Source organism: Mobula birostris, chromosome 24, assembly GCF_030028105.1.
Source record: "Mobula birostris isolate sMobBir1 chromosome 24, sMobBir1.hap1, whole genome shotgun sequence".
Lineage (NCBI taxonomy): Eukaryota > Metazoa > Chordata > Chondrichthyes > Myliobatiformes > Myliobatidae > Mobula > Mobula birostris.
The window spans coordinates 28,443,323-28,455,156 of NC_092393.1; the positions used below are offsets into that span (position 1 = coordinate 28,443,323).

General features: G+C 41.4%; 2 protein-coding genes across 2 annotated transcripts in view; both read right to left on the bottom strand.

Moving 5' to 3' along the window:
* Window positions 1-10,637, bottom strand: part of tex47 (testis expressed 47) — an 85,633-nt gene extending 74,996 nt beyond the window's left edge. Inside the window, exon 1 of the mRNA XM_072242419.1 lies at window positions 10,433-10,637. Within this exon, the coding sequence (XP_072098520.1) occupies window positions 10,433-10,522 (90 nt within the window). The 5' untranslated portion in view covers window positions 10,523-10,637. The remainder of the gene's footprint in view (window positions 1-10,432) is intronic.
* LOC140187278 (RING finger protein 222) lies at window positions 7,328-10,308 on the bottom strand. Its single transcript, XM_072242420.1, has one exon. The coding sequence runs from the start codon at window positions 9,259-9,261 to the stop codon at window positions 8,683-8,685; it is 579 nt and encodes a 192-aa protein (XP_072098521.1). The 5' UTR covers window positions 9,262-10,308; the 3' UTR covers window positions 7,328-8,682.
* Window positions 10,638-11,834: the final 1,197 nt, after the last annotated feature.

Below are 11,834 nucleotides of genomic sequence, written 5' to 3' on the forward strand. Positions count from 1 at the left end.
ATGGAAACAACCTCTCACTCAATGTCAACAAGACCTGGGGACTGATTGTAGACTTCAGAGGAGGGAACCCAGAGGTCCATGAGCCAGTCCCCATCAGAAGGTCAGTAACTTTAAATGCCTGGGCGTCACTATCTCAGAGGACCTGTTCTGGACCCCACTTATAAGTGCAATTGCCAAGAAAGCATGACAGCACCTCTACTTCCTTAGGAGTCTGTGGATACAGTATTCGGCATGTCATCAAAAAGGACAAACTTCTATAGATGTGTGACAGAAAATGGCTGCATTATGGCCAAGTATGGGAACACCAATGACTTTGAACAGAAAACCCTACAAAGGGTAGTGGATTCGGCCCAGTACGTCACGGGTAAAGCCCTCACAACCATTGAACACATCTACATGAAATGCTGTCATAAGAAAGCAACATCCATTATCAGAGATCCCCACCACCCAGGCCATGCTGTTTTCTCACTGCTGCCAGCCTCAAGAACAGTTACTACCCCTCAACCATCAATCAGGTTCTTGAACAAAAGAGGATAACTACAATCATCTATTGAGATGTTCCAACAACCAATGATCTCATTTTGAGGGCTCTTTATCTTGTTATTTCATGCTCTCATTATTTATTGCTATGTATTTATATTTGCATTTGCACAGTTTGTGTCTTCTATGCTCTTGCTCTTTCACTAATCCTGTTTATGGTTACTGTTTGATAGATCTGCTGAGTATGCCCACAAGAAAAAGAATCTCAGGGTTGTATGTGGTGACATGTATGTACTCTAATTATAAATTTTACTTTGAAATTTGAACTTGAATAAGGTGAGTCATCCTCTAACACCATTCTTCTATTCACTGTTCTAATTTTCCCATTTTGCCTAAAAGCAAGTTCTCAATTGTGCTGTATAATAACAATGCATCTATTGTGTCCAGTGTGTATGTTACAAGTATTTTTAATTATGAAACAAAATAGTTGAAGTATTTAAGTATAAAGGCAATTTCAACTACCTAAATGTTAAATATTAATCTCATGGCACGTTTGTCATACGAGGAGAGTCTAAGCAGATTGAGATGGGATTCACTATAGAGATGATCTCATTGAAACATAAAAGACTTTAGCCATTTAGGACAGGTGAGAAGACATTTATTTACATGGAGGACAGTGATTGTTGGAATTCACTTACCCAAGCAGCCTGTAATCCACCATTTATCTAAGACGTGTATCCAGGAGGCTCCCGTTGAGGGAGGGAGGGGTACTGTCGTGGTTCCATTTGGCTGTTCCTCTTTAACACTCCTTTCTCCCTGATTATGCCCTAATTTCAGTCATTAGATTTCCAATTGCTGCTAGTTTACTTAATTACAGTACACCTGGTTTGCATCAGAGACTGAAGTAAGTACAATGGCGTGACTATCACAGGTTGCCAGTTTGTTGGTCTGTTCTTGTGTAATATTTTGTTCTCTTGTCTGATTAGAACTGTTAGTTCTAAGTTCAGCTCTAGTTCCAGATAGTCCCTGTAAATCCCGTCTCCTTGTCAAGATTCCTCCTGGTTGCTTTTCTATATCTACGTCTACGCCAGCATTCCCAACGCAGTCAACACGCCGGTGTCCTGCACTTGGGTTCTCCTCAGTCGCCCCATGCAACAGATCAATGGACTTCTAGATTTTAAAGGACTCAAGGTGCGTTTATAGAATCAGCACAGGAAAGTGATGCTGAGGCAAATGGTCAGCCATGATCTTATTATATGCCAATGTAAGCACAAGAGATAGAACAACCTATTAGTCATTTCATTAGAAATGCTCCTTTCAGCTCTCAGCTTCATTAGCATTTTGGATTTTTCTACAGAAGTTCCTTACCTGGTTTGCCTGTTGATATTTATATTTTGAAATGTTTTCCTTTTACTTTTCACCAAACTCTGCTATGAGCAATTATATACTTCTTTCCACTCCCTTGAACAATGTGGCCCAACAAATACTTAAAAAAACATAAATTTGCATTTTGATAATAACTAAGATGATGAATTAGTTTTCTGCAGTCTTTTATTATATCATTCAATTGTATATGTGTATATATACATACACACACTCAGTGGCCACTTTATTAGGTGTTAGGTATCAGGTATAAGTTGAATTTAGACTGGTCTTTTGCTGCTGTAGTGGCTGTAGCCCACCCACTTCAAGTTTTGACATTTTGAGCGTCCAGAGTTGCTCTTTTGCACGCACACCACTGTTGTAACATGTAGAGCTACTGTCAGCTGAACCAGTCTGGCCATTTTCCGCAAACCTCTCTCATTAACGAGGTATTTTCACCAACAGAACTGCTGCACACTGCATGTTTAGTTTACACCATTGTTTGTAAACTCTGGAAACTATTGCGCCTGAAAATCGCAGGAGGTCAGCAGTTTTTGAGATACTCAAACCACCTGGTCTGACACTATCTATCATGCAGAGTCAAAATCAATTACATCACATTTCTTCCCCATTCTGATGCTTAGTCTAAACAACAGAACCCCTTGACATGTCTATATGCTTTTATCTTGCTGACATATACTGTATGTGTATGTATATATATATGTAAATACAGTATATTGTAATCTGGTTAACAGCATATTTGTACCTTTTTATTCTAATTCTATGGAAAAAAGAGCAATCATTTAGCCAAAATGTGAAACAAGTTCATTAGTTTGCTTTTTTCCCCATAATTAATTAAATAAATTTTGTAAAAGGAAAACTATAACATTCTCTTCTACAATTAAGTATTGAATTAGCATCAAGTGCCATTTGGGCAAAAGTGCTATATGTTTCTAAATGGTGTAAGACTTTCTCCAGATCTGCTCGTGTAACAATCCCCATGAAGCAGGTACCAACCATAGCACCCTCCTATTCACTTAGTATCGCACAAAGTAGAAACTGTTTTGCAAATCTGCAGATGAACGAGTGCATTTACCTTTTGTTGGAACTGCCTTTCCATCTAGACTCTTTAAAAGGGTTGCCAATTTAAAATAATAAAAGTGAATGCAATTGTTCATTAAATACGCTTCTGGAGAAAGAAACAATAGTTTCCTTCCAGGTGAACCCGCGAATCTGTTGGGAGTCTGTCTATTGTATCAGAGCTCCCAATGCGGCCTCCTCTACATTGGTGAGATCCGACGTAAAAGTGGAATTTTCCACTGGCCAGCCATTTTAATTCCTATCCTCCTTCCCCTTCTGATATGTCGGTCCTTGGCCTCCGCTTTTGCCACAATAAGGCTACTCTCAGGGTGGAGGAGCAACACCTCATATTCCCTCTAGGTAACCTCTAACCTGATGGCATGAACATTGATTTCCCCTTGAGTTAATTTTTTTCCTTCCTCCCCCCAACTTCCTTCTTCTATTCCCTATAATGGCCTCTTACCTCTTCTCCTCACCTGCCTGTTAGTTCCCCCCCAGCATCCTTCCTTCTTCCCTTTCTCCCATGGTCCACTATCCTCTCTCCTATCAGATTCCTTCTTCTCCAGTCCTTTACCTTTCCCACCCACCTGCCTTCACCTATCACCTTCTAGCCAGTCCTCCTTTCCTTCCCCCACCTGCCCACCACCTTTATTATATTCTGCCATTTTCCCTCCTCCTTTCCAGACCTGAAGAAGGGTCTCAGCCTGAAACTTTGACTGCTTATTCATTTCCAGGATGCTGACTAACCTGCTGAATCCGTCCAGCACTTTGTGTGCATCACTCTGGATCTCCAGCATCTGCAGAGTATCTTGTGTTAATAGTTTGCCATGATAGGGCAATGGAATTTACATCAACCGAGAGATAAAATCAGCTTATTGGACTTGTGGCATAGTTCTAGTTTCCAAAATCTCCATTTTTTTTTAACATTGGGCCTGACTGAATGCCAACAGGTCCAAAGGGAACTCTAGGTACCAGCCATTTAAAGATCAACTTGTCGAAGGCTGCCAAACCTGCATTGTTACAGGTAAATGTGCAAAATGAGCTGGACACATTCTAGTGTATCTTGATCCATCACTGAACTCACAAGTTGAGCTCTGATCTATTAAGGAGAAGGGCCAGATACACTCTGCATTTTGTTCTCAGATTCACACCATGGAAGCCAGCATAAAAATGGAAACCTCATCTATTGTGGAGGAAAGGAAATTGTAGATAAGTGCCTGCCTTACTTTTTTTTGTTTGCTAATTGCTAAATATTCTTAAATTACTTTCCTCATTTTTAAACAAGTGATTTTAAAATTATTTAAATTGGTTTGAATAATTTTTAAATGCCTCAAATAAAATACTATATTTGACACTGGTCAGTTGAAGGGTGGTCAGCTCTCTTCAGTCCTTGACATTCAGAAAAAGCAAGCCATTATGGGTAAAGACCTTGAGTTATTGAGTTCAGGCAGGGAGCCTGATATAGGAAGATGCAGTTCAATAAGTTAATCATTTCCTTGGAATATAGCAAAAGCAGTGTTGTGTATTCATTAGCACAAACCTTATCTCCATTCCATGGGTGTTTTCATATTGCAAAACAGATTCTATTTACAAGACAGCTTGAGCAACAACAAATAACAAAATCTGTGAGAGTTGACCAAGAGTTGCACTGAAGCATAGATTGTGCTGCATGAATGTATTCATTGTTGTCCCTTCCCAGTTAATGCACAGCCTGACTGGAAGTTCCAGGCTGATTCGTCATGTGAGACATGCCAAGTAACACAAGTCCAATTGAATAGTAATAGATCAGTTTGGATTTTTAGCAACTTTGTATAGACAAGATACACCTTAGGGATCTTCTGCTCTTTGGGCTGGGGCTTTCAATATTGTAGCTGTACTGAAACAGCTTGGTTATAGGTATTGTTGGACCCGGAGTAGGCCGCTATAACTGCAACCAGGACCTTGTTATGGTCCATGGTTTTTCTATGCCCAATAGACTTTGTCGTATTTTAGATGTCACAAGGAGTGAAACAATTTGCTAAAGCCAGGCACTATGATATTAGGCACTCAGGGAAGGTAGTCAAGAAAGGTCATCCACTAGGTTCAAGGTATGTGCACCATTTCCAGATTAGTTTGTATCTTATCCTGCACAGTGGGAGGGACATACACTCAGGGTTATTTCTGAAGCATATGATGAGATATAATGTAAATACAAATTTCTATTTTCATATGAAATTCAGAAACAAGAGTGTCGGAACAAAGAAGCATCAACCATTCCCATGGCATGATGTATTGCACAGTAGTACCATTTCTAAGTTCTTTGTTATTGAATGAAATAATTAACCACAGCTCTTTGTTTGAATATTTCTGTTTATGCTGAGCTGCCTTGCAGCTGGCAAAGAATGGAAGGTTACATCCACCCTTGTGTGCTGGAATTGAAACCAAATTCTTGAAGTAAACTACCACTGCATTCATTCATTATCTCACCCAAGATATCACAACTGTTACTTTGACAAATACAGCACATTTATCTCCCAGATGACACCTAGTTTAATGAACATTGGTGCAGATTGCATTAGAAGTAAGTCTCACACTGTTGGAATATGTAGTACATTTTCATGAAACCAAATAATTTGCCAACCTGAACTATGGTGTTTGCCATTCTATATATACATAGTGCTGAAGAAGTAAACAACTAGCAGAAGGAAGTTTTGTTAATATTCCTATCATTTATGATTATTAAACCATCATGTGATTCCCAAAGACAAGGGTAAACCATTTGCTAGTTTATTCAGCCGGGAATGTAGAGTCTTCCTATCTAAGTCTTCCTTTGTGATCCCCAGCACCTTAGATCTTTGTCATATTCAGTTCATTCCATGTAATATCAAGAAAATCCTTAGCAAAGATTCTGGATCCTGATGACATCCCAGCTGTGGCACTGACTGTTCTCTACAGCTAACCGCACCTATAGCCAACCTGCTTTAGTAAAGTTGCAATGTAGAATCTTCCTGGCAACATTCAAATTGCCCCAGCCAGATCCTGTCCAATAAAATAAAATCAAGTCCAATTCAATTACAGTATTTACAACATTTTCAATTAGCCTCACAATCGTCAGCAAAGTGATTAAAGAAGACATCAAGAGGCTATGATGAGGCATGAATCATTCTGCTCACTGCTGCTCAGTTTGTATTCTTCTTGGGTTATTCAGCTCCAGAGCTTTGTCAGACTCCGGGTAAAAATGTGGATGAAAGAGTCAAATTCTAGAGAATTGACTTCATATCTGAATAGTTGAAATGCAATTTTATTGATGACAGTGTTGTGTGGCGGAAGCATTGTAGTCAGACTCAGTAAGTTCAGCAGACAATGTTGCCTCTGTAAAGGACTCCTTCTCATGGTTCTGCTCCAGAATACCATGAAAGGAGTCCGTTACAACAACTTGTCAGCTGAACTAACTTGAGTCTGTTTAGCAATGGCATTTCCTCCAACACAACACTGTATATTAATGATTGAGCAATTTCAGTTTCAGCTATTCAGATAATGAAGATGTCCATATCCTTTTGAACAAGGCATGAAGAACATCTAAATTTGGCCTATAAATAGCAGCTGATATTTATGTCAGAGGAGGCACAAGAGGCTGCAGGTACTAGAATATAGAGGGAAAAGCAAACTTCTGGAGGAACGTAGCAGACTGGGCTCATCTGTGGAGGGAGAGGGAAATGACAGGCAATATTTCAAGGTGAAATAATCTGATTTCAACCTGAAACATCCACTGTCCATTTCCCTTTCTCTCCATAGATGCTGCCTGATTGGCTGAGTTCCTCCAGCACTTTATTTTTTTCCCTGCTGTTGCTGAAATTCCAACCTTTTTGATCCTGAGTTACTGGCCAGAATCTCAACTGAACCCAGCACATCAATGCTATATTTAAGTTTTTTTTAAATGGATAGCAGCTCAACCTTTGACTCTGCAAAACCATGCCAGCATCTACAAGCCACAAGCATTAAATACCTTCCATCCCATGGGACAGGTACCTGCAAGAAAACTCTCAATAATCTCCGCAGGTTAACTCGCAGCAGTTCTACCGCCTTCTCTACCACCAAAGAAGCTGCATTACGTACTATCAAAAAAAAAATTGCCAAGGTTTCTGTGTTAGTTCATTATAAATCTGTTGTCTCAACTTTTCATAGCTCAGACAGTGCGTTTATTGTGCTTCAGTATCATGAAGCTGGTCTCCATACAGGTACTTGGAGCTCCTCAATAGCATGCCATACAGCAAGTCCACACGATAGATTATCACCGGCTTCATGGTGAAGGACCAAGGATGGGTCTGGCCTCGACAGGCATGCGACATCCATTTGTTTAACAAAACACTAAGGCCACCCGGATTTATGGAACAAAAATATTCCTTTTAATTGACATCGGAATTTTCAACTAGTACAACAATGTTTGGCACGTTTGCTTCTTTTTTACCGGCAGTCTCCAGGGTGTTGTTTTCTCTGACATCCATAATCAATTTTGTCCGTAAAATACACAAAAATCACTTGATATAGTAACCGCAGTGTTGCAATGAATGGCATCAAGCGCACAGAAAAATAATTTGAAAGAGCAATTACTACAAGCGAAGGGGAGTGCTGGGGGCAGGAACCAGCTCTGCCACAAGTTGGAAACTACGTTGGACTGTTGAATTCAATAATATTCCGGGGGCGACATAAACAGTCCTGATGAAGGACTACGGCCCGAAACGTCCACTATTTTTTCCTCTCCTTAGACGCTGCCTGGCCTGCTGAATTTCCCCAGCACAGTATGTACGTGTGCTCAAAATTTCCAGCATTTGCAAAATCTCTTTCGTATATATTATGGGAGGGCGTTCATTTGAATGGAGTCCCCTAAAGTCGGGCTTTGGCGACCCGGGAACGAGTTGTATTATACAGTACGTGCATTTAAATTTGCATTATGCCTCTTTGTCTCCTCTCTCAAATGTCGAATAATTCTGAAATAGAATGAATGCGCCATGCAGAAAGCGTCATCGCACAGACAGTATTGAGAGAGGTTAAGCGGAGCCAGGTAGAAAACCAGGGAAGCCTGACAAATCCCAGCTTCTTTCCTTAGCATTGCAGTGATTAGAACATGTAAACATGTATTTGGACTCTAGTCCAGAGGCACTGCATATGAAAATATCCCGGTAGTAACGTCGCCCATAGCCAGTGAAATCCTGAGATAATTAACGAATTTGCCGAGCTAACACCGCTGTACAACAGCATAAAGTTAATGTTAAAAACGTTTATTACGGCGTGTGCTACGCATATCGTAGACAGTGGGATATTTTATATTTGTGCAAAAAACTAGTATATTCAAGTGTAACAAATGCTCAGAATTTAAGAGTGAGGTTTTGATTCATTTACCAATGTTAAATATGATTCTTAAATCAACTCGGTACAACTCACCCGTTTATAACAGCTACGCAACATATTTATAGTTAGAACAAATTGTCAATAAAATTAGTTTTACCCTTTTGAAGAGTAAGCAAATATCCACAATTTTAATATTTACATTTGAAAACAAAATATTGTTTTGTAAAAGCCCTGTACAAGTGCAATTTGTATTTCCTGTAATCGGCCCGTGCTTCTCAAAGAGTTGCTGAAGTTATTTCTTTATAAAGTAGAGCAAAGATAGAACAGGTGAGCACATCTCCACATAAATCCTCTTTTTTTTGTTGCGTCTGGTGAAAGGAAGTTTACAAGTACAGTACATGCCACCGCAGCCGCCGAAGTGCTGGGCGTCAGTCACTTTAAGGAGGTGACCCAGGGCAGGATGGCAGCGATCACGGCCCCGATGATGATGAAGCAGAGCAGTACCAGCACCCAGCGCAATCTACAGCGCCGGGGCTCCAAGACCACCGGCTCGCCGGGAGCCCGCACCTCCTCCTCGCTCATCGGCCTGCCCCGGCCGCTGATCACAAAAATCCGGCTGGTGTGCAGTGCTGGATTCCGAGACGGGGATAAAGTCCGCGGGCAGGAGCAGAACAAACGGCGCAGGAGCGAGGGCTGGTGCGGGGGTATCGTCCCAGGAGATTCCGGCGGCAGGCTCTCCAGCTCCGAGGGGGTGGGCGACATCGGGATCTCCAGCGTCTGCTTGCCCTCTTTGCTCATGATGATCCATGCTATGCTCCGTCTGTGCAGGAAGGTGACGTGCCGGCAAACTGGGCACACCACCTTCTTAGGCTGCCCCTCCTGGCTGATGATCGTCTTGACCAGGCAGTCGTGGCAGAAGACATGTTTGCACGTCAGGGTCCGTGGCGACTGGGTCTGGCGGGTCAACTTCTCATAACAAACGGGGCATTCGGACACTGCCTCTTCCGACATGCTGCACAAGCAGCCTCCCCTCCCGCCGCTCCCAACTCTCTCGGCAGTCCCGCTCTTGGTGCCAGACAGAGGCAAAGCCAAAAATCCAAGATAGCCTTTCGCTTGGTGTCTCTTTCACAGATGTCGAGCCTTGCGTTGTCAGGAGTGCATTGATGAGGCACCTGGCTTATAAATGCATATTACTATCCGCATTCCACAACCAAGTCGGTGAAATGGAGGTTTGTGCCCCTGGCAGGTGATCAGCGCTCCAGTCTTGTTGAACTTGTTCAGCAACCAACCCATTTTTTTAGCCTCCTCTCTGAGCAATGGAGCGGCTCTGAGGAAGCGCAAGTGGAATCCTTCGCTTACCGTATTTTTCGGAGCATGAGCTGCCTCAGAATTCTGGAGCCAAAGTTAACACCCCAGGGAACAGACGTGGCTTTTGATGGTCATGATAGATTCACGGCTGCTATAATCTGATACTACAACGGCAGTGTTTATTTCTCAAGGTACCGATTGTGTCTGCACATCCCAATTGTTTTATTTCCTAAGTGGCGAGAAAATAACATCAATTTTTGGCATGTTTTGCGAACTATTTTGCGACACTGATGAATTAAGCAGACCCGGTTTCTGTTGACCATGGGTCCGATCCACACAAAGTGCTGGAGGAACTCAGCAAGTCAAGCGAAGGGAAGGAATTAAGAGCCGACTTTTCGGGCCGAGAGCCTTCATCCGGCATTTTGTCTGTTACTCTGGATTTCCAGCATCTGCAGAATATCTTATGTTTATGGGTTCCGATCCATTTCTGATGAACTTCGACCCAAAATTTCGACCGTCCATTTCCCTTCACAGACGCTGCCCGACCTAGGCAGCAGTTTGTTGGCTCCAAGTCCCATCATCTGCAGGCTGATGTGCCCTTGTGCACCCAGTTTCTTTATACCACTTCCCAGAAAACGACAAAGGTTGGAACTCGGAGCAGCAAACAAGCTGCTCACCCAGCCGAGCAGCGACTGTGCAGAGAAAGAACTCAGTCCTGATGCAGGGTCCGGATACCAAACGTGGACGTGGACGATTTTTCTCCCCATCGTACACCCCCCCCCCACACACACACACACACACGTACAGTTCAACCCCATCGGACTTCTTCCAGGAAATTGTATGTCTTTTCATTTCTTAGTTGGGATGATAGTACCTTAAAATTATGAATGTGATCCCGGGCAGTCGATGAGATTTCAGTTGAGTTTTCTTTTCCAAATCTAGAAGCCTTAAAAGCAGCGGGCATGTCTTGTCACTTATTTTCAAAACTTGTAAAAAGTTGGATAAGTATCTGAAGTCTGAGACAACCGCTAACTAAGTGCAATTCTTGATTTAACGGCGAAAGGGGAATCTCACACGGAAATATGATTAGACTTCACAGTTCACTTGTAACCGCAAAAGGCAATTACTTCTCTAAAGTTCGTTTGGGAAGGTGTATGTCCTCATTGTCCTTTGGAGTTTACTTTGGTGTCAGTCCAACCATGTGTGACACGTTCTGAATACCTTCAGGGAAATGGGGATGGAAAATAGAGGTCGTTGCTGTTGCCTACATTCCAAGTACACTATATTAAACAATAAATTTAAATTTTGCACATAATACTCCCGTTCAGTTTATTGTTTGAATGCAGGTACTCCACCAGGCAAAAGCCGAAGTTGAGTTTAGTTTCAGTGATGTAAAGTGGGAGTGTTATAATGGATGAACAGAACTGCACAATTGGACCTCAAGTTAAAGTTTGAAGATGTAAATACAGATAATTAAATTTTAGTAAACATCCTTCTAGTTTATGGTGTTGAAATCAGCAATCAATACGGCACAAGCAGACCTGTCCCAGCTCTGGGGCAGTGATTTATTTACAATTACAGACTGCTGTCTGTTATTTTGACAAGGTATTAAACAGTACTCTATTGGCAAAGTTTTCGATCTCTCTGTGAAAGGTAAGAAGGGTGGCATATAAATGCAGGTCTTTCTTTCAATCTCACACATAATGCTGACTTTCCAGTAGTGCTTTAGATAGTCTCATACCATCACCTGTTTCAAGATCTTAACTACTTATCCTTCAACCAATGTAATAGTGTCAGCAGTAGGAATAATTACAGTCTGCTTTGACAAGTCTTGAAAAGCATACTGTTCATAGCCAGACACTGATGCCATTTGGGAAAAAAAAAGCAAGTACCAGTCTGACATGGAGATGAAATTCGGGGAGTACAGAACACTAACTGATTAGTAGCAAGTCACTACCAAATCCTATGTCAGTCAAATTTAGATTCTTCATGTAATACTTCTCCTGTCATGTTTCATTTATATTACTTTATTTTTTATGATTGACTATTATGATATTTTTGGGTTAAGTAGGATTAAACTACAAACATGATATTAGATCAACAAAACTAAAGACCGGGAGTTTAAGTTCTGAAATGTTGTACGTACGTATTTAGTTACTCAGTTTTAGTCAGTTCCCTTCCATATCAGTATGGTCAGCAAAATTAAATATTTTAGATTTGTGTGGATCAAGGTTGTTGATTATGAACAATGTATGTAAAATAAAAGTCTGAGCATC